This window comes from Phaethon aethereus, assembly GCF_964289735.1.
Source record: "Phaethon aethereus genome assembly, chromosome: 6".
NCBI classification, from domain to species: domain Eukaryota; kingdom Metazoa; phylum Chordata; class Aves; order Phaethontiformes; family Phaethontidae; genus Phaethon; species Phaethon aethereus.
Window position 1 is genome coordinate 34,611,342 of NC_138580.1, and position 26,659 is coordinate 34,638,000.

Here is a 26,659-nt window from a genome sequence, read left to right on the forward strand (position 1 = left end):
TAATCAGAAGCAAGAACAGCTGCTTACAGAAGTCAAAATGCAACTCGGGACTAGATGTGCATCTGGTCATGAACAGAAGCATTCCTCCAGTCTTATACGCCTAGCTTTCGTTACTGGGTTGTAAAGCTAACGTGATTTTCCACTCTGGTCATTTAGCAAAAAAAAAAAAAAAAAAAAAAAGGCTGAAGAATAATCCTCTAGTACATTATATCCTCATCTCACTTGAAAAAGACAATGAACAAACCCACAATGATGCATCATAAAAGAATAATAAGTAAATAGTCTACTGAAATATGCACTGGACCACACAATTCTTTAAATCAGGATTTTGCAGACTTCTGTTATAAGCTTAGCTCTCTGTATGCAAATGCACCTGAAAAATTGCTAAATGCTATTAAAGATGATGCCAAATCTCATTTCAAGCACGTGTACAGTGAATATGATGTCTACCCAGCCAATACTCAGACATGAGTCAGCTACTGACACCCACATACGATCTTTTAGAAGTTGCCTATGTATCAGAGCTGCTCACTTTCAATTCTCCCTCTGCTCTATCTAGAAAATATAATTACACATCAATAGGGACACGCACCTTCTTCTTAACTGCATCTCCAGCACCTGGCTCTTTCACCTGAACACGGTTTCATGTTCCTCTCAGGGCACAGAGAGTGTCCTACTACTCAGTCGGCTCCCCAGCAGGTTCTGTGAGCATGCCTCCTACTCCAGGTTTGCACAGCCTGTCACAGAAAAGCCTCGCTCACGACTGGGGTTTCTAGTGAGACAAATGGATCAATAGTCACTCAAAAGGATCCTCTTTAGGGTAGATTGCAGCTGCTTTGCATCACACGAGAGCTACAATCCTACCACTCAAGCTCTGTGCTGAGGTAAGATGGATTTGAAACGGTCATAATTTAGCATTTACCACTCACTTTGGTTTTAGCAGCATTGCACCTGCTATTATAGAAATCCTCTTTCCAATAATACGCTTCTTTAGGGAAAAACTACTTGGAGCATGTCTCTGTTGCCATAACCCTTGCTGTAAGAATACCATTTATAGATACAATGTTGGATCGTTAACTCCTTTGGACAGGGACCGAATCTTGCATCTTGGAGAGAAGCTCCTACATCCCAGGTACTGCCTGAAGTGAGGAACGCTGTAGGAAGCCACAGCACATGTCGTTTCCACGTTCCACTGCCCAACTCCTCGAAGGACTGCCCTTTGCCTTTTAACTGGCGCTCAAGAGAGCTGAGGTGTGACAGCCAATAAGCGGGTGGCTCCAGGCCCCTGAGCAGAGCAGCAGAAGCCTGGCTCCCCAGGGGCGCGACAGCCCCCAGCTCGGGCCCTGACAGCCCCCCAGCTCGGGCCCCGCAGCACGACTTGGAACGATTTTAATGTTTTTTAAGTCTCTTGAAGACAACCGAACTCCTTCCTCCCCCGACCTTTCTCTAGATCGTTGCCGTGACTCCCGTTTCACCGGTCCCTGCTCCGCGCGTCTCTCGCCCCCTGAAACGAGGCCATGCTGAGGCACCGGGGTCGGGTGCTTGGCCGGAGGCCGCGGCTGACGCACAGGAAGGCCGCGGGGCCGGGGGCGGGCGCGGCATAAAGCGGCGGCGGCGGGCGGGCTGGAGGGAGCCGCCGCCTGGGACGCCGCCGGCAGCAGCGCTCGGCCGGGACCCGCGGGCGCAGGCAAGTGGGGCGCCCGGGGGAGGGGGGTGGGGCCGGGGCCGTCCCCGGGCCCCGCCGGCGGGCAGGCGCTGGGAACGGCGCAGCGCGGCTCTGCCGGAGGGGCCGGAGAAGATTCGCTTAAGGCTTAGTGTAGCGCAGATCGCTTTGCGTGGAGGCTCACAGACGGAACCAGCGGCATTTAAGCGAGCCGCCGGGCAGCTGGGCTGGCAGCCTCGCAGCGGGCTGCGGCGCTGGCCCGGTGCCTGTCAGACCCAGAGCAAACGAGCGCGCGCTGAACCGTTACCTCCTCGCGCGGCTGCTCCCGCGCCGAGGGAGCAGCCTGCCCGCGTGCGCCGCGCCCCGCCCGAGACCCTCTACAAGGCCGCGCGCGAGCACCCCTGCCCCTGACACAGGCGGCCTGATGGGGTGCAGACGGGGCAAGACCGGGCCTTCGTGCTCTGGGTAACAGCAGCGCGTTTTCTTACCGAGCCTTTTAAGATCTCCTCATCACCAGAAGTCGCAATACAAAGTCCCACTAGAAGTGAGCGGGCTTACAAATCTTAATTTTTTTTTTTAATATTTTTTTTTTTTTTGTGAACGCGAGCTGTCAGTGCAGCCCGATGTGGTTCCTTGCATGTGTCTCAAGAAATAAGGTCTGCGGTTCCTTGTAACCGCCAGTATAGCAACCTCCTGTGCATTACTCCTGCTCAGCAACTTAAAGAAACAAAGGAAATATTCAGGCAATATTTTTTCCTCGCTGAATGGAAGTACTGAAGAAAAGGGGAGCCCCACTGGGCACATTTCCACCGACACTGTATACATACCACACACAGAATTATCCCACCCAGGCTTTGGTAAGCAGAAACGAAAACCTATCACTTTTACTTTTGCATGAGTAAGTACTCAGGACTCTGTTACACCTTGAGATACTTTGTCATCTCTTCCCCCCCCCCCCCCCCAACTTCAGAAAGTGCAAAATGAAAGACCACAGCCTTAAAAACATGATGTGTTCTCTACTTCAAAATGTTGATGTTCTGGAACTATGATTCAGAATTGGAAAGAGAAAAGCTGTTTATAAAAAGGTCAACTTTCTCTGAAAACATCAATTTTGCTGAAAACTCAACTTTTTTTCAGGAAAAATTTCTATCAAAAATGTTCAAATAGATGCAATATGTTGATCCACTGCAGTGCAATCTTTAGTCCATGACCAGATTTTGTGTAGTTCGTTAACAGGAATGACCATCCTAACAAAAGGGAAAATGACCTCGTCAGGGTGCAGGCAGAGCCAGCTGGAGGACAGAGATCCTGGGGCGCAGGCCCTAGGGCATCCCCCTTCTCTGCTTGTCCACGATGGCCTGTTCTCAAACCCTACCCTGGACGTTTTACCTGCATGCCGCATGCAGAATCACAGCCTGACGTAGCTTGCCCTCAGCAATGTTTTATCTTTAGTCTTTCCTGCACTGAAAAAAATCACAATGAAAATGGTGTTTTCACCAGTGGGATTAATGACCATGTGGTGCAACCCTACAGTGCAGGTATCAGATAGGTTATGTTCTCCTAAGTGGAGAGAGAGTCACGCAGGCTGAGGCATCTACTCACCCAAAACAATCTCTAAAGGGTCCACGGAGAGGAGCAGGTATGCGTTCAGCCCAACTAAAACCTGGAACAACAAGGCTTCTAATTCCAGTATCTCAGTAAACAGCCCAAACTTACTTGGGATAGTTTTTTCAGTAAGAATTTCAGTGCCTGTCATTCGGTGATGCTACTCTTGCTTGTCTTATAGTTTTCATACAACTTTACGCTTCCCAGTATTTTTTTTTCTTTCGGTAACATCAAATCTCAGAATTCTATGGCAATTAAAAATGGAAAAGATGTACTAGATACACAATTTAGGATGTAAACCAAACAGTACTCTCCAAACAGAAGATGTGGGCTCTAGGAACAGCACAATAACATACAGCTATTATGGCTTTAGGAAAACTTTGGGTGCTATGAATTCACTAAGAGGAGAGCAAACTCCTTGCTTTCTACTACTCTCTAATATGAATAGTTTTACCTGGATTTGAAGAGTACAATCCTAAGCTACTTCTGCTGATGAGAGATGCTGTGTAAATCTCCCTGCTTTATAGGCATCATACAGTACCCCAAAACATTAGCTTTAAGGAAGAAAATTGGTAGAGGTGCCCATTCAAGTGTAAGAGCTAGAACTTCTTTTAATGGGCTTGCTCACTTTTCTCCCTCCCTTTAACTGACTAACTTTAGTCAAGTACCGTCTGTTTTGAAAGACAGAATAAACAGGGATATTATATAATAAGAACTAGAATGAAAATAAGTGATTTCTGCACTTTGGATGATTAATTCATATTCACCTTTCAATGGCAAACATGTTCAATCTTCTCTTTTGCAGTATGTCCCAATGGAGTCAAGTTCAACAGCTGGAAATAAAGTTTTTGGAGCAGGTGGACCAGTTCTATGATGATAACTTCCCCATGGAAATCCGGCACCTACTAGCACAATGGATAGAAAGCCAAGATTGGTAGGATTAAATTTATTCCCTCTTGTATGATTTCAGTCATGAACAATTCCTTTCTTATCTGGCAGATTTGACAGTGCTGAGTTGTGAACTGTGCAGGCATCTGCACTCCAAGAGTAGTTAGAAATTTAGTCCGTTGAACTGTCGAAGTTTGAATTTAAGGAATGTCTGAAGGTGAAGTTTCATTTGAACTCACTGCTAAACAAAATCCAATAAAAATGGTCTAGCAAATTAATGGTATTACAGGTTTTTCATAGTAAAAGATAATGCAAGTTAGTTTTCAGTGCAAATGTTATACACTTACCTCTTGCAGCAGAAAATTATTCACTTGTCCAAAACTGCACTTAAAGCTAGACATATAATTTTGGGGAACAAGCCAGCTATTTGCAGGAGCTGTTCTCTAGAAGGTGAATTTATGCACAAATTTGGATTGAATTCACTGGATGATTATTTTAAGACAATTTAGAACTAAATGCCAAAAAAAATTTATGTTATTAATACCAGAAAGAGACATGTCAATTATTCAGGCTAAATCCACAAGACTATTGGAAGACTATTGCAAAAAGAAAAAAAACCAAACAACAAACCCAACAAAAAAAACCTGCTAAGGAATATAATCTTTCCTTACAATTAATAGCTCAGTGTTTATGGGGCTGTAGGAACATGGGAAACATTAAAATCTCCTTTTCGCCAGATTTAGCAGGCATATCTCTCAAACAGGCATCTGCCATTTGCAGGGCAAGGAGAGAGAATATCCCAAGGACAAGGATGCCATGCAGTCCAAAGTCTACTGTGTTATTGCCCTTCATGTACCAAGCTGTTCCATAAACAGCAGAACCAGTAAAGCCTGTTTTTGTGTGTTTGTGTCCTTTGTCCCCTACATACCCTTCACCAGTAGCTTCAGAGTTTTCCTGTATCCCCAAATAGTTTGGCCAGGCGAAGGCTCATCTGGTGCCTGGTGTGAAGATATATATCTGCTGACTGGCCATCTGGCTGTTGCCTCCTGCAGAAAGTTATTACTGCCATTTTCTTCAGTGGAGGCACTAATTTGGATTCCTCTCTTCTACCAACCTGCCAGTTTTCTGTGACATTTGTAAGAACATACTATCTTTTGGACTTCGAGCCCACTGTCAACTTTGTATGAAACTGGGCAGCAAATTCAAAAATTATATCTCTGTGACTGACAGAGTGAGAGGCACTGTATGCATAAGCTGCGTTCCCTCTGGGAAGTAGGCTAAAAATATTTAAATATCCACTGGACCAGAGAATAGAAAACCTTGGTTGTCTCCCCTCTGGGTGACTCCATAGCCTGTGCTAAGAACATCCTCACCCTATCTTTATAACTGCATATCTGTGTGAATATAAATAAAAGAATCATAACATCAATTATTCACAAACCTCTAATTACATGCAAGCCACCATATATTTAAAGCCTTTTTTTGCTGCCTAAATTTCCAAATGGATTATAATTTTCTGTACAGATAGATTGACACTTCCTGTGACATTTTAAAGATGTATGGTTCTCATTCACTGATTCTTTAGGGAGGCTGCGTCCAACAATGAAGCAATGGCAACGATCCTTTTACAGAATTTGCTAATACAAGTGGACGACCAGCTGGACCGGGTTTCACAGGAGAAGAATCTTCTCTTGATACACAACCTGAAAAGAATCAGGAAGCTGCTACAGGTAGGTTTTTACTTCAGATGACAAATTGCGTACTCCTGCTGGTTTCTAAAGCTAGTGCGCAACCTCTGTTGAACACGGTGTGTTCCTGTGCACAGCTCAGAGCTGTCCTGATTGCTATAGACTCCAAGCAGCTATGGGAAGACCAAGCCTTCAACAAGATCATTCAAAATAGTCATTCCACAGTCTGTTATTTTGTGGAACAATAATTCACATTTTAATGCACACCGCTCAGATACAAGTGCTGTGACTTTTTAGCTCTGTATCTGTCTCGGCTCTTGAAAATAAGACTGTATAGTACTTATGGGTGATCACATTTATTACAAATGTAATTACTATCTTTCAGACACATACAGATATTTAACTATAATTAGCTTTGGTTATCTCAGAAATAAAAATACATATTTTGGGCTTAAAGCATCACCCTAAAAAAGGAACCCCAGTAAATCATTAGCATGTTTGCTATTTTATGCTTAGCCAGGATTATTTGTTATGAATGGCTTAAAGGATTTTCCGTTAGGCTTCTGCAAAATGATACTTATTTTGATTGGCTGAATGTTTCTCTAATAATTGTTTGTCTAAGGCGAAGATTCTCAGAGTTCCACTTCATTCGTCACCTACTTCCTGACATCTATCTGTCTTCTGCATAAAATAGATAGGCATCTGAGTTTAATGAAAGTTTGGGGTTTTTTTCTCTTCTTTGATGGTGTTTTCCATAAGTACTTAAATGACAATTATATTGCTTGCAAAACATTTTCTTTATTTGATATATACACTGGTCTGGAAAATCTTAGCATGAACTTACCAATTATTTTGTGGCTGTGTTTCTTTCTATTCTTTATCCCTAATGGTGGCCTCTTAAAAACATGACTTTATTTCCATCGTTACCACGTTTTCTCCCAGTGTTATGCAAGCAGTCTCATGTAACTTAAAACTCAAGTTGCTTTTTGTTTCTTTTCTGATTTTAGTAGCAGCACTATCCATAATTTCTGTACTGCTCAAACAGCAAACTTACTTAACTGCTTTTGGAGTTAACTGCAGAAAGGTTAAACCTGTTATTTCTGCCATGGTCTTGGCAGATTTTACCACAGTAGGGCCGAGACAGGGCTGTATCACCTTAGTAAAGGTATTTTCCCACAGTAGCATTCATGTGGAAAGAGCATTTCAGGGCACTGAAACAAGTAGCTGCATTGGTGTACTCTTGGCTTAAAAGATTGTGCATTTATGATTATATCATCACAATGTGCACATACAGAGGGACTGGTACATATTTACATACAGGCTCTACAAAATTGAAGTCTCTTACTGTTCCTTCTTCTCTTCACACCATTTATTTTATTCTAAAGGTTTTACCAAACTTGAAGTGGCAGCTCTGCATGCTCTGTGAAATTTGGCATACCAAGAAAAGTAATCAGGCCTTCAGCACCCACACGTTTACTTAATAGCCAGTGTGAAAAAGCAAATAGTTTTCATTCTGGCCATTAAGTCCTGGCATATTTGGAAATTATATCACAATGTGCTTTCTGAAGAGCACAAAGCAAAGGAGGCTTATTCTAGAAAAGCAAGAGAAAGGGAATTTTAATTGATTTCTGATTAAGCGGTTTCTCAGGTGGCAAGGATCTGAGTCATGATTCCAGAACAAGCCAAAATGCTCAGGCATCCCCTTTACAACTGAACAGCGAGGTTACAGTCACCATACACTAGTTACAGCAGCACCAGAGCTGGTCTTTTCCATCCCTGGCTAAAGCAACAGTAAAGGTCCATGTGGGGTAGCCCAACCCACCATTTCACTTGATCGCTGACTGTGAAAAGAAATGCCGCACAAGTTGCGACGTGGACCAGCTATCACCCTGTAGCACTGCAAGGCCCTGACATAGCAAGCTTTCTCAAGCAGCAAGGTCTCTCTGGCTCCCTTGGGTTGCCATGATCTGTAGGTTTGCAGTCTAAAGCATTGTGAACTTCTTGAGAGGACACGTGTGATGCTGGAATTATACCACTTATTAAAAAGGATCTCAGTCTTGAGCTTTGCAGTAAAATGTTTCCAGCCGAGCTAAAATATACAGTAGCTCTCTCCATCCCTAATAATGTTGGCCCTTTGATACAAGAGACAGCAGATAACCTGTACTTAGCTAAAAAGCTACTCATTCAGTTTCAAATATGCACACGAACCACCAGATACTGAACAGCGCTTTCACTATTAGAGCTTTTCCTGATTTCTTATGTCCTCTAGCACTATCACCCACAGTCTGCTCTGATTTCCAGAGAAACTTCTATAGGTTGGAGTAGGACCAGACTCTTGCAATGGGAGTTTTTTAATTATTATTTTGGATAAGGCAAGTGACTTGAACTATGTCTTAAGAAATGTGTGACCTGGATATTTTTGATTTTTGTGTAAAATACTATGCTACAACTTCTAATTTTTAGAACACAGATGCTAAATGCATTTTCAGCCAAAGTATGGGCTGCATGTTCTATAGAGCTGCATAGGCAGTCTCCTGAGCTTCAGCTGTTAAAATTATTTCTTTATTGCTCAGTAAGTACATCAGGAAAAAAATGCCATAGTAGTTGTAATCAGCTGACATCCTATTCTTGTTATTAACTGTCAGATATATTATAAATGGACTATGAACTGTCCATGACACACAGTATGGACAGTATCTGCTGTAATGTCTTTAAATTTGAGTATGCAAAGTATGTAATTATGGGTCTTAAGTGTTTTTTTTTTTTTTTTAATGCATCACTGATTGTATCTTATTGCTAACATATGAGAAGTTTGGAACTGGGCATTTGGCCCCCCTTCCACAGCTGGATGCACTTGCAGATACCCAGCTCTTGCAATTTACTCTAGCTTGTAACAGTTTCATGAGACAACACCAGAAAAAGGTGACTGATGTACACAGTACAGTGCCATGGTCCCTTTTGTCCCAGCATACCACCTACAGAAGGGGAGGCTGGAAGGGTACACTGTAAAACTTGCAAGATTTTTCACCGACTTTGATGGAGGAAAGACTGGGTTCCTAAATAGGAGAGGAAGCTGCATTTGTAAACACCTTTTCATTTCTGGTGACTCTGCGGACAGCATTTGTTTGATTTTCTCTGAAGGTTAGTTACCATGAGCCCACCTTTATCTCTGCTTTGCTCTCTAGCACAAGCACTTCTTTGAAATTTCACAGTTCACTCCTCTTCCTTCCCCTCTATACCACACACACAGATGTACAGACACTTGTACAGCATGCATGCACACACACACACAAAGCTGTTCAACCTCGACATGATCTGCGTGCACTGTTTGGTCATTATTTTGAGCCAAATTATGATATTAAGTAATATTTTTCAAACTAGATAACGCTGAAAACCAGCATTTATCACTAAGTATGCAGAGTAGTATGTTGAGCTATGGTATAGGTTCCTAAATACTATGACAATAGCAATAATAAAATAATTATAATTGGAGAGCACACAAGACCCATTCAAAAGCAATCTGTAGTTCTTGACAAAAGGCAAAATGAGGGACTAATGTTTAATTAGAAATACAACTAGATGGTTAATGAAGAGCAGCCTTAGAAGACAAAGCAACACATACTTCACAAATGGCTTGTGCAGCTGTTTGCTAGACAGCAAAGGACTCCTTAGGATCAAGATTCCTGGTGCTGTTACTGAATCTAGAGACATTTATGACTATGAGTTACCAGCAATACAGCCAAGCACACCCCATCTGAAGAATCTCCCTAGGATTCATTTTTGCTATAAAACGGAGAAAATGTTTAATTCTGAGCTTCACCTGAAACATCTTTATGTAAACATCTTGGTTGCTCCATGAAAACAGTGATGCAAGTAGTGGAAGAAGTGAGAACTTGCCTGCCTCATACTCACAAATACAAAGCTTTGACCAATCTTAGGTGTTGTCAAGGGCAAAGGGTAGAAGTCTTAGCAGAAAGATGGGCCTGCCTGGCACTCTTGCTTTTAGGCCACAGGGACCATCCATATTCTGTCACCATTAGAGAAATAACTATGGAATGTGACATTTCTGCTCAGACTGCTGACATTTCAAAAGTTATCTCGAGGCAAAAAGAAACATTGATCAGGAATCATGCAATTTGACAAAGTTATAAGCACTTGAAAAAGTGTTGAGAAACTTAGCCAAGCAGCTGAGGTTACTGCTAGCTCTCAATAATTTGCCTCTCTATCCATTTCTCGCTTTCATTGAAACATTGCTTTTTGACATTAATCTGGTATAAATGTACATATTATATTAAAATTAGGGTCAGCGTTTTAGGTCAAAATCCTTCATATTTACTTCTTAAATTATTATTACTTCTCTAGTCAGTAAATTGGATTCATTTTTATAGCAGAGCAGCCTTTTGTTGCTCTGCTTTTCAGTGGGAGACAATACAGCACAGCAGTCACTTGCTACAGTTAAATCCTCTGTCCATCTTCCTACAGAACTCTTGCTGCCCCTAGCAGCAGTTCTGGAAGAGGGTGGGGAGAGAAAATGTTTGGAGGCAGCGGGGAAAAGAGGAGGGGAAACTACGTCTATGGCTCTTTCTCCTGCTTAAATCACAGCTGGAAAAAAGCGAAGCAGATTAGTCACAAGGAGATGGTTTGTGTTGTTGCCATGACAACAAAACCTAAAAGGGCAGATGTTAAGCTCAGAAGAGCTGCCTAGCACTTCTAGGAACTAAACTGCAGATGCAACAGTCTACATGACCTTATCCCATGAACAATTCCATCTTAGTTTTCAGAAGGAATGTTTTAAAATGACACCATACCTGTCCCTGATGTAAGCTCCTGTGCAATACATGAGTACATTTAGTACACAAAGATGACTGGTGAAATACAGAGACACTCATGTAAGAGAGGCATTGTCCATGTTTCTGACTCACATGCCAAAATCTTTGGTTAGGGGAGAGCAGCCGGGCTGCAGTGCACCAGAGGAGCCAAGGCAGGGCAGGCTTAGAGTATCTGGCAATTGAAGATAGCCACCATACCCCAGTGTCCCACTGCTCCACTTAGGAATAGGGCTGGCAGGTGATTGCCTGTGAGTCTCTGAGTAATCCAGTGATGTTCATCTCAGAGATGTTCTTCCCCCTCTCACTCCAAGCTGGAAATTTGGAGCAGTCAGCAGGTACCTGCTTGACAAGGTGTAGCTCCGTGGGATGCAGCCTGGCCCGTGCATGGGCTCAGGTGAGCTCCCAGGAAGCGAAGAGCCGCTGGCTGCGCTTCTTCACTGTGACGGGTGCATGACAACTACATCAGGAAAAAGCAGAAATTCCCAGAATTGTTCTACTCATAACTGAAGCTCTCATTTATGCTCTAGTCTCAAGGTAACTTTTGAAAGCAATCCCTTCTCATTAATAGCAACATGCATCTGTATCACATCACTGTTTACGGTATTCAGGGGAAAATCTGATTACATAAATCTTCCTTTATGAAAGTAAAATAACAGATTTTGGGAATAAGAAGAAGGGCTGCTCTGCTCATTTACCATTGAAGCCTGAGTTAATGAGTACATGGTGTGCTCTGGGGAACAATTTGCTGTAAATAATGTATATTCATGATACTCCTCTAATATTCACAGCAGGTTTTCAGGTATTGGTGAACTTTACCCACTCAACAGCCCTGCTGGAGCCTAAGATGAAGGGAGGGCAGGAAATGGGGATTCTGCCTGAACGAGCAGGTGTGTGTGCACACCATTAACTCCTTGGGGTGTGCTTACAGAAGGAGAGGTAGGCAGAATCACCAATTTGCTCATTCACACCAACCAGTTATATCCAAAAGAGCTTTTGGAAGCACTATAGTTATAGTATAGAGTTGGGAAATAATACTTTAATTATCTCTCTCCTACACATCCCTACTTTTTAATGGAAAAATCTGGAATAGCATCTGAAAGTATCCTGTGTCATCTTAATCAACATATATTAACTTTATGGCGCTTCTTTGCATATAAAATTCACTCTGTTTCTAAGAAGTACAAACAAATAGGATCTTACTTTAAACGATGCTACTTAAAACAGTAACACAGTAGCATGTTCCTGATTCTGTTTCAGATTTGCAGTTATATTGCTCAGCTTGTTTCCCCCTGTAATGAGAACTGAACATCTTTGTGCTTCTCCAGATAGAGCTAAAGTGAGCATACAAAGGTTTTTTAGTCCAGGTGACTGTTTACACAAGTTACTGTACCAGAAAGGTACACACAATGAGGGATCCTAAGGTTATTTATTTCCGTACATCAAAGAAAATGGACAAAATAATGCTAGATCTGAAATAGGACATTCCAATTGGTACTTAACAAACAATTCTAATAAGCACTGTGCTGAGAAACAGTTGCGGAGAATGGAAACATAGCCATTGATGTTTAAGTTGCAGTTTCCTGTTAAAGCTTACAGCAGGCGAGAATGGAACAAAATAGAGAAAGTTTCTAATACACCACAGAAGATCCATTTCAAAATGTTATTTACATGTACTTGGTGCTCATGTAACCTGCCATGTCAACAAAGCGTGTGCAAACCAGTGTGTCCTGCGGTCTAATACAATTCAGATTGATTTTTTTTTTTTTAAAGCTGTTTACAAAACATTTTGGTGTACAAATGGGAAACACTGCACAGCAGCTAGCTGTCTGCTGCTAGTGATCGCAGGCAGGTGACTGCATATCAGCTACTAAAAATTTTTTTAAATGATCGATACCAATGATAGTTGGCTGAAAAAAAGTTACTTACTAGAAGTAAAATATTTCTGAGTTCCTAGTTACTATTTAAAGAACGCAACTGACAGTTTGTAAACGTTTCAGTTTGTTTGTGTAGAATGAATAAGAGTTAGCTTACAAACAGAAGTAAAAATACAACCAAACTAACTGAACCACCTCTTGTGGGCTTTGTTCATTCTGGAGTATTAAGGGCCCAGCTGCAGTCAAACATCTGCCTGAGAGATTAGTTAATAGTATAATACTCAGGTCTTTGCATCTGGAAGATGGAGGGGACACAATCAGTCCTCTTTCTCCTCCGCTGTCTTACCCTTTTTCATAGTCAACACTGTACTTTTATTTATTCTGATATAAATCTCATTTAAATAAGAAGCATCACTACATTATGCATCCCCCTGGCAGCAAAGCTCTGCTGTCTGATGATGACGTCTACAGACACGTATTTTCTGTAGCTATATCTCACCCTACCTGCTTAGAAATCTGCTGTTTCTAATAGACCATTCGTTGACTGGTTTTAGTGACTGCTGGAGGGACACTCGGCAGTGGAATTTGGGGGCAAACTGGAGGATGGAAGAAAAGGTCTCTCTTCACAGGTCATTCACTGTGCTTTTACAGCCTTGCCTGTTGCAATTTGGTTGCACATGCCCTAAAAAGTAGTATGATCTTTTGGAAGTTATGCATCATACAATATGAGAAAAGCAGAACTACAACACTACAGACCTCTCTTAGGACTCCCCACACATCATAGGAGTTGTCTAAAATGGTGAGGTTGCCTTTAAGTTCTCATGTATTTTGAGAGGGGGAAGGGGAAATCTAAAAATAAAAGTCTAACAAGAGCAGCCTGAATAGATAGCGTCACAGGTACTTCCTCTTAAAGACCTAGATAAAACAGAGCCATCTTTCTAGTAGAGAATGATTTTTTTTTTTTTTTAGTAAGATTGCCTGTTTAAACACAGGCTTTCAAAAAACTCCCAAGCACTTTACCTACATCAGGGTACCACAAGGACCAACTCTTTCTTTGTATTCTAGTACGGTCTTCATTAGACTTTCTGCCTGGATGTATGAGCAAAGGTGGAAAACAAATCAAGGCAAAATGTTGTTTGTCATATTTGAAGGTGAAAATGGGAAAATAAGTGTGTATGGTTATGCCTTCCCACGCATACATTTCTTTGAGATACACAACTACACCAAAGTTTTTTTCCTTTCAAAAATAAAATGATACACAACAGGTTTTTTCTCCCTGTTTTTAATTACATGAAAGATGAGATATCTGCTTATCTAGAAAGATGCTGAGTATCAAACTTAGTAAAATAAGTGTATCACAAGTGATCAACAGGGAAGGAAATATATTTTTGCTTGACTTTGTAATCCTGTTTCCTGTCTCTCCATGCCCCACCTCCCTTCTATTAGCCTCTTTAAATATTCATTCAACTTCAACAAATACATCAACAGTCATACTAGTTAAGGGTTCCACACCTCCAAGTAAAGCTATGTTTGTATACAATTGCAAGGCTCAAGCAGGGTTTTTCTAGCAGAAACAAGACAAAAAATACAGCTGATGGTTTTGATAGTTAAAGAAAAAAAGAGAAAAGCAGGGAAAACCACAATGAAATTCTGAAGCACTTTTTAAGAATTAGAAAGCACTAAAACCTACTGGAGTTCTTTTCAGGTCACCTTGAAATCCAGGAGATAACCAGGTAAGCCCCTGACTGACTTTCTAAAGGTTGCACAGCACATCCTTCTATACTATAAGTGGAGACCAACAGTCACTAATACCTAATCCTGTACTTTAATCTCTGAAACCAGTCAGGATACTCAAGTAGTGCATGTATAGTATTCTTTTAGAGATGTGTGCAGTACATAGAGACCTTTGACACATGAAAAGGCAGCTGGCCAATATTATTGTGGTTAGGAATGATCCACTTTGTGATGGAGCTGCCCCCAGGAAAATAAGCTAAATTTTGGAAAATTAAAAAAATGTGAAGAAGAGTAAAAGAATGAATCTCTGGTCTAGATTTCTTCATTCATCTCAGGAAAAGCAGTAAATTTCAAATACTAAAACTGACAGTTGTTTGGTGTTCTTTTTATAAGCACATGTATTTTAAAGTTTCATAATATGTGTTTTAAAGTTTCTCCGTGATCTTACAACGTACAGAATCAAATCTTGCATTTCCCCAGCCACTGTTTCATGCATCTTAACATATCCCAAACTGTTCAAGCTGTTTTAAAATTTGGCTAAAGGGTCTAAACTCTGCACACTGTAATGTATAAATTGTTTTTGCAGAAATGCCTCTGTTGTTCTTCATGATCTAGTAAGACACTATCACAACAGATGTCTCTGGAGTACACAGAGTGCCTGCTGGGCAGTGGTAGGAAGGTTTTCTCCTGAGGGAATGTCATCAGCATTCAGAGGCAATTTTTACCTGTTCATAATGGAAGTTTAATTTCCCCTGTTTGCTTAAACTTAGCATAATTTGGGTAGTTATTAAGAAGAAACCAGTCCAAATAAGATCATTTGCTGTTTGTTGTAAATCATGACATGGAAGATAGGAGAAAGAAAATTTCTACCAACAGATGAATTACAGTAATATTAGCAGATAAGACTAATGTTTCCATTTGAAACTTCAGATGAAAAGTGAATCATCAATTTCTCTTGTTGGCATTTATCAAAAGACATAAATTATAAGTTTTCTCTGTAACTAACTAAGCTTAATACAATTTTGCATAACTGCAGAATCCACACGCTTCCTCCTTTCCTGACTGCCAATGCTCATGTCACACTAAGTTAGGATTCCCGCATCCCAAGGTTTTTGTTTTTTTTTTTTTGGTTAAATTTCCTTTTATTTTCCGACTTACACTACTCTTTCAATGACAGGAAATAATTTTCAGTTAGTCATTCAGAAGCCAAGGTCATCTTGAGCAAATTCTGTCCTCAACCAAAGACAAAATGGAAGTGCATAACAGCAAGAGTTGGCAGTAGATAGATAAGGGAATACAAAGTGGCATGTTCTAAAGTCTAATTACCTCTGAGAAGTATAAAACATGGGGAGAAAAAAATTCAGTGTTATTATTTTGACAGAGTCAAACACATTGGTTATTGTGACTTCTAGTAATTATTGTTATTTAATAAGTTAGAATTAGCAAGGTATTTAATTTCACAGCTTATTATTTATCAATTTATTATTGTGGAGTTGCAAACCATCTGCTGGATTACTGCAAAAGAGGCTATCAGTATAGCATATATTGTACAAATATATGCTGTTCTAGGAGAGAGCGAGCTCTAGATGGACAGAAGGGGTTGCCCACTCCGGCTGTGGCACACAGCTCAGCTCTGTTCCAGCTCTCCAGCATGCAGAGCATCTGTCACAGCCAGGCCCGTTCCTAGCCTTTGATTGCAGATCCACCATTATTCCAGCTTTTGTCTGAGGGGCTGCTGCTCCCAGAGGGCAGGTAGCAGTTCTCTGTCGACCTGCTTGGTGTCTGCTCAAACTGAATGAAGTTGAACGAGCACCAGACAGGCAGAAGTACGAGAATCACTACAGGCGCGGCTTATTATCAGAGCTTTCTGAGTTAGAGAAGAAAGGAAAAAAGTCAATTTCCACTTCATATCTTGATTCAGATGGTTTTCTCTTAATGAAACAAAAAGAGAGAGAGAGTTTTTAAGAGTTTTGGATACGAATAGTATCTAGAAATGCTAGGAAAGTCCCTAATACCTGGCATTTTTTGTGGGGGATTTTAAAACATCCTACTGTCAGAAGATTTTTTTGAAGTGCCTCTTCTATATAAATGCATAAATCCTCCAAGAGAGGATCTTTATTTCTTTGACTTGGTTAAATAGCTTTTGTTTGACTCCTTTTTGTCACAGGACAAAGACAAAAGGCAACCATCAACTCTTAGAATGCTCAAATTCTGTTGGGCAGTGGTAAGCTGGGGCTAAACACTCCTCAAGCTTTGTAGCTTCAGATAGCTTGCAAACACCAACGTGATGTATGTTCCTCATATACTAGCCATCTACGTAGAAGGTGGGACCCTGTCTTACTAGAAAAAAAATAACATTAACAAGTAGAAATTAACAGCCATTAACTAAGGAGTGAATATGCACATCAGTGGATTTACACCAGTCACAGATTTCTCATCACAGCTCTCATCCCAAGCCTTATTAAAAACAGGAGGGTTTTTTCCCTTTGATCAAGGAGCAGATAGATGAGACAAGCTTAGCAATACAACTGCAGCTGGAACAAGGCAGGCCTGTTGTCCCCACTCTCAGCCGACCTCTCCTGACTTCACATGCGCTAGTCCGTAACAATACACTCATCCTTTGCTGAGCAGTTTCAGTCAACTGAGGAGCAGAAAACCCATTCAGCAAAAAAGTGTGAGTGGTTTCCATCCCAGTTAGCAATCTGGATTCATTTACTAAGGAGTCAGACAGGCACCGGACTGGCACGAGACAGGGGCTGGCACCACACAGCCAGGAGCATGCCCATTCTTTGCAGCAATTAATTTGCTCCAGCTGTTGCTGCTGGACCCTACTACTACCTTACTTCTTCATGAAGCTCCACTCCACTCTTCATCTTTTACAGGAAGATCATAGCTGTTTCCCACATTCCCATATTCCTCTCCCAAAGTTACATCCTGACACTGCACAGAGACAGCTTGGGAATATGCTCGATAAAGGGGACTACAGATATAGTCCTGGGCATGAAGTTCAGTTGTGCTGAAGGAAGCATGCAGCGAGAACATGGTTACTACCCTTACAGCCAAGGGCATCAGAAGCTGTCAGGGAGAAGCGAGTAACGACAGATCTTTGCCACTGTTGTTTGCTGTGGAAATCAGCAGTGTACCCTTAATGTTAAATCCCCCCTCCCTGCCCAGCAAGGAGCAGGCAGGGCGGGAGTGCTTAGTGTTTCATCTGAGACATAGTGTGTCCTGGGGCAGTATTACTGACCACTTTTTTTCAGAGAAACTCCTAAAATGACAGTCTAGTTCATAACTCTCATTCTTCAGGGTAATTGATACAGATGATTGCTGGAGTAAAGCACCACCCTGAACTGCTTTTACAGAGATCCAAGGCACTGAGACTACTTTGGGTGCACGCACTGGTTGCTCTGGGGGGCATGTACTTTATTTGTCTTGAGAAGACTTCAGAAACCCTAGAAACGTCAGAAAGCTTAGTGTCATTGCTGACAAGGCCATGGCAGTCAGAGCTTCTCTAGCAGGGAACATTTTCTACATCAGTTATTTAGTTTTAAGAGTCCTATGTCTTTCACCTTAGTCTCTACCTGGAACCCCAGTATAACCAACAGCATGGTATTTAATACCAAGCAGCTCAAACCAAGTCTCTGTGATTAAAATTATCATTTGAATAGAATATTCCTTTACCTTGTAATTGACGTCAAAACATATTGTGAAAAAAATCTTTCAGGTTACTTAGATTTCGTGCAAAAGCACCCATGAAATGATTCAGTTTTATCTGGCTAGTAAAAAGTGTTACAAATATATGTTCACTGTCATAATAATAGTTTGCCTATAGAAGCAGTATGTTCACATTTCTATCAGGTGTGTTCATGCCCTTTTTCTAATACAACAATTGGTATGAGATATCAAAAGAAAATACAGCATCAATTTAAAGTATGTATAAACTTACTGTGCCATATTCAGAGAAAGCAAGAATAAATGAAGTTCTGAGCGGCAGCAAAATATGATGAGAATAAAATCTAATCAGAAAGAGGGGAAAATAGAACAAGTCCAAAAGTGGAAATTGTACCGGAAAAGAAATGAACTGGATTAATTCTAGTGAATGGCTGAAAACTGTATAAGCTCTAAATAAAGGGCATCTGAATGAATGATACGTGAATACTGAATAAAAGGCATGAAGAATATTGAGAAACATTGAACAAATAGATCACCATGAAAGATGCTGCTGGAGAGTCCTCTATCATTCCAATTTGATAAATACAGGACAAACCAGTATTTGTTCAAATTGTGCTCAGTCCTCAGTCATGCATCAGCAATTTTGTGCCTTATTTATGGTGGTATAAAAATAGAGACTTTTTTGATTCTTTGGCTTGGGACAGGGGTTGCTTCTTCCTTCATCTTAGGCACATTATTTGTTGAAGGAGAAAAATTGTTCCTAGGCATTAAATTGAAGTCTTCTGCTTTATGCTGAGGAAGCTTTTCTGCTTGCATCATTACTGTATTGATACACTTAATTTTTTGTTGGCAGAAGTGCTACATGCTAACAGCAACATCCTATTGAAAATGGAAGACATGATAAAATTGGTGCACAGAATAGGCTGACAGGAAAGCCCTTTCAAAACAGCTGTGTTAGCAGTGGAGCAATTTGATCTTCAGATGATGTACATCTCTGAGTGATATCTTTATAATCTCTGCAGAACTTTAAGACTATTTTATGACAATGGCACTAACTGATACTGTACTGCAAGGCTGAACAAGCAATAACAAAGGTCCAAGAACAGTAGAGGAGTCTTTTCCACCCACACCAAGCTGTAGCTCATAGACACTGAAACACATTGTTTGTGGCTTCCAGAGGGACACTCTGAATTCTGAATTTTTAAAAGTTGTATTTACTTGTGCTTGCAGGGCAAATACCATGGTAATCCCATGCATATAGCAGTAATCATCTCAAACTGTTTAAGAGAAGAAAGAAGAATATTGGCTGCAGCTAGCATGCCTGTACAGGTAATGAATTACATTTCATTAATCTTCTCCATGTTAATCTGCTCACGTGCTTTTAGGATCAAAGCCTGTCCTCTCATTCCACTAGAGAAATTTGTGTGCACTAGGGGTTGCCAAATGTTGCCTTTTAAACTCATGTTTGTTCTTCATTAGTGGCTCTACTGCTGCAAACATTCCTTTAAGTGACTTCTATGTCATAGCTAATCTTCAAAGACTTTAATCTGTGGGAAAGGCTTTAAAGAGATTATTCTTTGCAAAACAGATGTGTATACTTTAAATTATGCAATGCATTAATTCATATTAATTATGCAATGCAAAAGACATTCCACCTGATATGTTGCAAAGGCATCGATAGTTTTTATGTTCTTTGAAGAAAGAAACTTTAAAATTATGTATAAAACCTATTTGGGGGAAATTGTTACATGGTTAAAACCCAGATAGAATTTTTAAGTCAAATGTGTTCTTGTTAATCACCTCTGTATGTAATACATATTCTTATATGAGTATTGCAACACGGGTCTTTTTCAGAATAATCTGTTTCAGTTTCTTTAATTTACTGGATGTTTAACATTTGCAGTATACCCACACCCTTTCACCTTTTGGCTTTCAAGGTTAAAGCAGCATGTTTTTCAAATCTGTGGAACTAAACGGATTTGTATGTTTACCCCAGTCTCCAGCTGGTTGAAGATCAGCTTCTGAATTCCCTATATATGCTGGAACTTGCAGTACAGTTACTGTCACTCATTGTTATTACTCAGCCACCCATCATCTGTTCAATGTGTTGCAGGGGCCACTGGAAAAGTCTCTGCAGAACTCTATGGTTTCAGAACGACAACGAAACGTAGAACACAAAGTGTCAGCCATCAAGAACAGTGCTCAGGTATTTTTTTGTCCCTTTTGCTGTTTACACAGCCATGATTTTCATACAGACATACCTGAACTGTCTTTAAGCTGTGTAGCACAAATACTTTTTCTAACAAGCTGTGTCAACCATTTTCCATTATTCTGAGGACCTCAGCCCAGGCTAACTACTCAGGACATACCTGGATCCTCAGGTTTTTACAGCTGCTCTGGGTTCAGTGTGAGAACTACCTATTTTAAAGCTATCACACTCATCCCTATGTGAGTTGCCAGCAGACCATTGAGTGCAGTAAGACTATGCCTACTGTCTCTAAAAAGATGTGAGGTTCAGTAAATGTATTTCTGCAACTTCATCTCTTTACTTAGGTCAGCAGTAGCACATACCAAGATCTTTGTAAAGCTGAAGGCTACGTGACATAATTACATGTTTTGGAAACATGAGGGGAGAAGAACATTGGGAGCTGATGATAACAACTCTCCAGGAGTTTCCCATACCATTGCAGGGCAGAGCTGGGCTGAGCCAAACCTGTAGCTATATCCCATAGAGACCTTGAAAGCTCAGTCAGAGAATACTTGCCCATTCAGTTCAAGGCTGGATAAGGATTCAGATTACCTACAGCCTTTTTCCTATCCCAACACCACATTCAGCTTTACAGTAGTCTCAATGTAGAAGTTATATTTGAAATACCTGCCCATATGCCGTCCAAGAGCAATGCTTTTGGTATACTGGAAAGAGGTCCTAGTAACATTCTCTCATAGTGCCTCCCTACATGGGGAAGAAGGGTTGAGAGATGAAACCCTTAAAAGGATAAAGCGAGCTTTAGAAGAACATGATGCTAGATCTCTATCTATGTATAAGTTACAAGATAAGAGTTGCAGAGCAAAAGCAGACAAAGCTGCAACGCAGCAGCCTACCATGCTGCTGCTTTTGCCTGTGTGGGGAAGCACAGCCATCCCTGAAAGACCAGTGAAAATGAGAATGATTTCTGGATACAAGGGGGTTTTTTTAGTAGGTAATTACGTTGAACACAGAACTCAGCCAGCTCCTTGAGTATGTAATTTCATACCTTAGGAATATAATTTAAAATTTAGTCTCCAAAATAAAGAAGAAACCAAAATGGTTAATTCTGTGTATCCTAATTTAGCAAATGATTTTTTATATTTTCACACAGACACTTAACGTGCATATCTCAGGGACCTAAAAAAGATTGTTTTTGAATTGTTGGCAGAATCAAGGCTTCCTATAAACAGCTCAGAAACAGACCTTCGAAGTAAAACAGACGATTTTCTACAGTTTTATTTTCCTTCTCTTGAATTATCATTGTTCGGTTACTAGAAAACACCTGCTAAACTTTTTACAGCACATATGAAAACAAGCCCTTGCAAAAAGCCAAATCAGCAAAAATGTTTCATTTCTTCACCCAAATTCTTAAGTAATTCTCTAAATAAAGTCTCAGAGCTCTGCTCCTGTCTCTGGCTCAACCTTTCTTGGCCTTGCACACCCCATTCCAATTTCCATTGAAGTCAATGCAAAATTATCCATTTGCCTTGCTTTAAAATTCCAAGAAGATAATTACATTCTTGGCATAATAATTTCAGTTTAGCTTAGGCTAAATGTAATAATTCCTACTTTCTACTATGTCATTGAATTAGTAAACAAGAAGTGGTTCAGCTGTATCAACTACTGTTTGACTGTGGGAGAGGATAATAGTTGGCTTCCTGAACAAGTAAGATAAATCTGTAGCTATAAATGTGCATTTATAATTCAATTGTCTTTTTTTTAAAGTTTACAAGACAGTTCCTGAGTTCCCAGAACTGCTTAGGGATTTTCAAATGGTAGGAAAGGAAAAATACTATATTATACATTTGTCCATTACCAAACAAATTCCTTTTTATGTCACTGTGAACACCCAAATAATTTTACTTTCTTTTCCCTGGGAAAGATGACTGACCAAGATGTCAAATACTTGGAAGACTTGCAAGATGAATTTGACTTCAGGTATAAAACAATACAAAGCTTAGGTAAGAGTTTTTATAATAATTTTTAGATTCTCTAGGAAATTGCTGATTCCACAACTAGACCCCAGCATCAGTTTTTTTGGTGCATTACCCAGATAATACATGTAAACATAGAACCAGATTTTTAGTTTATATAAAGTTATAGTCTTGGAACATAACGACTTCTTTCGGGTTAAGAACGCTAACAGGATCTTGTTGAGCAAATATAGGTATTTTCTATATATAAGCTGCATAATAGCATGAAAAGTGGTAATTTTCTTAATTTAAAGAACACATTTTTCAATATCCTCACCTTTGACGTGGCCCTTCCAAGGCAGGATGCAGAAGAACTTCTTATTTTCCAGAGCAGAGTTGTGCAAAACTGATTTTTTTTAGTCTCTAACTTGGCTTTCTGTTCTTTTTTGACAACAGTGGTGATAACCAGCTGGTAAGCACTCTGAATGCATGTGAGTGGACTAACATGATGATTGATGATTGAGATCTGCACACAGCAACAGTCCTTGCATGATCTCTTTCAGAAAAGAAACTGAGGTCCACTTGTGTCTGCTCAGATATCTTCATACTATCTCCCTGTGAATATGCAAAGATATTGGACTTGAAATGTCCGAGTTCTTAAACATGTCAAATCCTATATATTTAAGGCTGGATATGGCCAGGCAATCAGAAGAGATCAAGTTGCCATGGTTTAATGAGTTGTTAGTCATCAGGCCAATCATAATTATTGATCATGTAGATGATTGAAACCTGCTCCACTTGCAAAATAAAACATGTTTACATAAATGACTTTCAGGGCTTAAAATTTCACTGTGTCAACAAATGCTCTACACCAGCACAGCCAACTTGCAGTACCTTACAACACGTGTGAGAATTGCTGTGGCTGAGCTGACAGTCAGTTACTTGTCTGCCTCTTTGAAACATCCACCCTAGCGTAATGGGAATATGTCAGTCCAGAGCTCAGCAGAGACACAGTTGGCACCAATTTCTTTTTTGAAGGTAGCATAAAAGATGCAAGAAGAGCAAAAGGTGGGGGAAGGCGTGGGCAGGGGACGAGCTGCATATGAAAGAGCATGGGGTAAGCTTGGGGAAGCTTAAAACTAATGCATGATCCAGAGAAGGAAAAAAAAAGTTAAGGAGAGGGGGAAATACCCAGTGATCAGTACTCCTGGCTGCTGCAATCCCCACAGCGATGAACAGTTATCTCTGTTTCAAATGCCTAACCTCCATGCTCTCAGCCAGATGTGTAATTCACATCAAGTCCAAAGAGCTTTAGTCTTAACTGCTGACACCACAAGCATATTTCAATAGTGTACAGATCAATCACTGATCCAAGCCAGATGTATATAACGCACATGAATAAGAAATTTATAGATTTCTAGGTATGTTTTCTACCTTTTCCAATTCCACATACACATCTAGAGAGTCAAGTCATAAAACCTTATCTTAAACTTGTACTAAAGTTAGTCCATTCAAATTAAATACACTATTACATAATCTACTGATGTCTGCAGTTTATTTTTTCACTAGTTCACGCTGCAGTCTGGTCGGGGTTTTTTCCCCTCCTGCCCTTACAAACATGCACACACACCCACACATGCATTTATACTGATTGTTTTCATCCCCTGCAGAGCAGAGCGACAAAAACAGCGCCCTCATTAAACAGGAAATGTTAGCGTTGCAGGCGATGCTCAATACTTTAGACTACAAGAGAAAGGTTAGTGACATGTTTTGTCATTTGTGGTTCGTTTGCTTTCTCCCCTTATTCCCACACTGAATACTCAAATGCATATGTGTGCGTCTTGAAATTCTCCTCTCAGAAGAGCAGACAAATAACATAGGAGTTAAAAATCCACAAAAGGCTTCGGTGGGTACAGGTGGTTTTGACTAGCAGTTAAGAAATTGGCAATCAAGTAATAACTCAATCAAGGATATGGTTCTGCACACCTCGAAGTGAGGCGAGGGCATCACTTCACAGGACCTCTTATGTACTGTGCTACATGGGTAACTGAGCTAGTAATCTGTAGCTTTTGAAGTAAATAAAAAGTATTCAAAGTAAATGTAGTCTAATAATTGCAAAGAAAATAAAACAGACAAAATAACACCAAGAACCCATCAACAGTACCTTGCTCTGTTCAGCAAGAGAGACTTGCAAATGACTATTCCCCTGACCACTTCTTTGCTGGCACAGAAAACAGTACATTTAGGCAATTTCTTTGACTCCATGTACTTTTTACAGTTAAAAGCAAGCAAGCAAAAAGCCAATGCACTGGATGTGATGCAAAACAAAAGGAGAACTTTTTGATCTTGACAGTGCTTGCAAGTGTCAACTTCTTGGAGGTGTTATGCCCACAAAGAATGCAACAATCCTCCCTTCTACCACCAACTTCCCCCCCCCCCCCCCCCCAAAAAAAAAGTTTTACTGAGGAAGAGTTCATAGAGATTTAGGATTAATTTCAAGTACAATGGGTGATGAATCCAGTCACCTCTGAGTTAAGGAGACTGAAGTGGTAGGGACTAAATATGGTTACTTTTGAAATAATTTTAAAAACCATCATCAGCACTTTATGATAATTGCTGAATTTTGTGGCTGTTCCCTGTGGTCAGTTTGTGACACCTTTCCTATTTTACAGGAAGTACTCAGTAAAATAGGGCGTGTGATTCATGAAATCGATATGCTTATGAGCAACATGCTGACTGAAGAGCTGCTAGACTGGAAGAGACGGCAGCAGATTGCCTGCATTGGGGGTCCTCTCCACGGTGGGCTCGATCAGCTCCAGAACTGGTAAACTTGCCTTGAGCTTGTGTTTCCACCAAAAACCACAGGAAGTCTGCTGCACGTGAAATGATCATTCCTTTAGATCTGTTGCCTTGCTACCTTGCAACAGCAGCAAATTCATTAGCAGCTAAGCAAGTAGATAACTAGAAAATACAATTTGTTTTGGCAGACAACATTTGCTATGCTGAACTGATCACATTACAGTGAACTGCTGAGCCTGAGCCATGGCAGTCACTCATTTTTTGGTTTGACAGTTTTTCCAGATACATGATACATACTCAAGCAAAACTCCTCAGAGGGTAAGAACTGTGCTGACTGAATTTGTCACTGAGGACAGTGGGAGTTTTGTCTACCCAGCTCCTGCCTAGACACTTTATGCTTTGACTCACTAAGTACGTCACTCCTCCAGACTTCAAACTATGCAGGAATTGAATGGCAGTAGTCTCTGTGGTGGCAACTCTAAAGGTGATTGCAATTAAAAAGAAAATAGCATTATATTTTTAAAAGATAATGGAGACAGAGAATGTCAATGTCCTGGTCATTTCTCTCCCATCAAATTTCTCTTCTGGAAAAGATGAAGTAAAAAGTGAGAGGAAAGAAGGATAACAATCAAGAACCTTTTTAGGTTTGGAAAAAAAAAAGTATTCGCTGCCTTTTTTGTATGGGTTTGTGTTTTGCTTTTTCTTCTACTGAAGTATTATTTTTTTCCCAATGAAGATGTTAAAAATTGCTTTAAAAATGTGATTTTATACACACATACCCTATTAGCAAGTGTGTTTGGATTTGATTTTCCTTATTGTTTTTACACTTCCTCAGTCTTGGTAACTTGCTCATTTTATACAAATATTATCCTTTTAAAGAGTACATTTTGCAAAACTACTGAGCTGTAGAAAAGAATTAAAATTGGCACAAGTGCCCTGCATGTAAAACATCAAGACTGTGTATATATTTCTTCCATATTATCACAGAGAGTGTTGCATGGCTGTTGATAAGGCCTGTTGCATAAATATTTATCTTGGAAAATAAAGTAAGTAGTTTGCCTGATGTATTTATATACCCCTGTAAACAAAAGATGAATGGAATGAGTTTGGATAAGGCTGGAAAGCACCAATCAGTACTGATTCCGATTTCCCTAAGCAAGAACTAACAAGAACAAGTAGCGTTCTAAGAAATGGTTTACGTGAAAGATTGCAAACTAATCTTTTGTCTTGCTGTAGTTTTACGCTGTTGGCAGAAAGTCTCTTTCAAGTTAGAAGGCAACTAGAAAAACTGGATGAACTGTTGACCAGACTGACTTACGATGGAGACCCTATCCCAGTGCAAAGACCTCAACTGCTGGAAAAAGTCAACTTTCTGCTCTACAATCTTTTCCGGAAGTGCGTAAGCCATTATCAATGTTACATAACTTTACCTGAACTGACACAAATTTATTGGCAACAATGAGACTATATTGTTAAGAAGAAGAAAAAAAAAAAAAAAAAGGAAAAAAGTTTGAGTCTCTTTCTTAAAGACCAAGTTTCCAACATAAAAAGTATGTACAACTGTCATCAAAACTCCCAGAAGCTGAAGGTGCCAGGCAGTTTCTCATGTGTAGCAGTTAAGGGTTTGTGATCAAGTTCTACTCTAAATGAACACACAAAATCCACTTATTTCAGTAGGAGTTAGGTACATACTGCTGGGAAAAGTTGTGGGGTTTTGGGGGAGGAGCTTTTGTGGTTTTTTTTAAG

The 26,659-nt window shown here is 40.3% G+C and overlaps 1 protein-coding gene across 1 annotated transcript in view; it reads left to right on the top strand.

The window, feature by feature from the left end:
• Window positions 1-4,074: 4,074 nt before the first annotated feature.
• The window catches only part of STAT4 (signal transducer and activator of transcription 4), a gene marked incomplete at both ends in the record, with an annotated part of 38,942 nt that continues 16,357 nt past the window's right edge, over window positions 4,075-26,659 (top strand). The window contains 8 exons of the mRNA XM_082001822.1: window positions 4,075-4,202; window positions 5,742-5,886; window positions 19,184-19,282; window positions 20,067-20,159; window positions 22,084-22,162; window positions 23,785-23,870; window positions 24,787-24,938; window positions 26,150-26,308. Coding sequence (XP_081857948.1) covers window positions 4,075-4,202; window positions 5,742-5,886; window positions 19,184-19,282; window positions 20,067-20,159; window positions 22,084-22,162; window positions 23,785-23,870; window positions 24,787-24,938; window positions 26,150-26,308 — 941 coding nt within the window. The remainder of the gene's footprint in view (window positions 4,203-5,741; window positions 5,887-19,183; window positions 19,283-20,066; window positions 20,160-22,083; window positions 22,163-23,784; window positions 23,871-24,786; window positions 24,939-26,149; window positions 26,309-26,659) is intronic.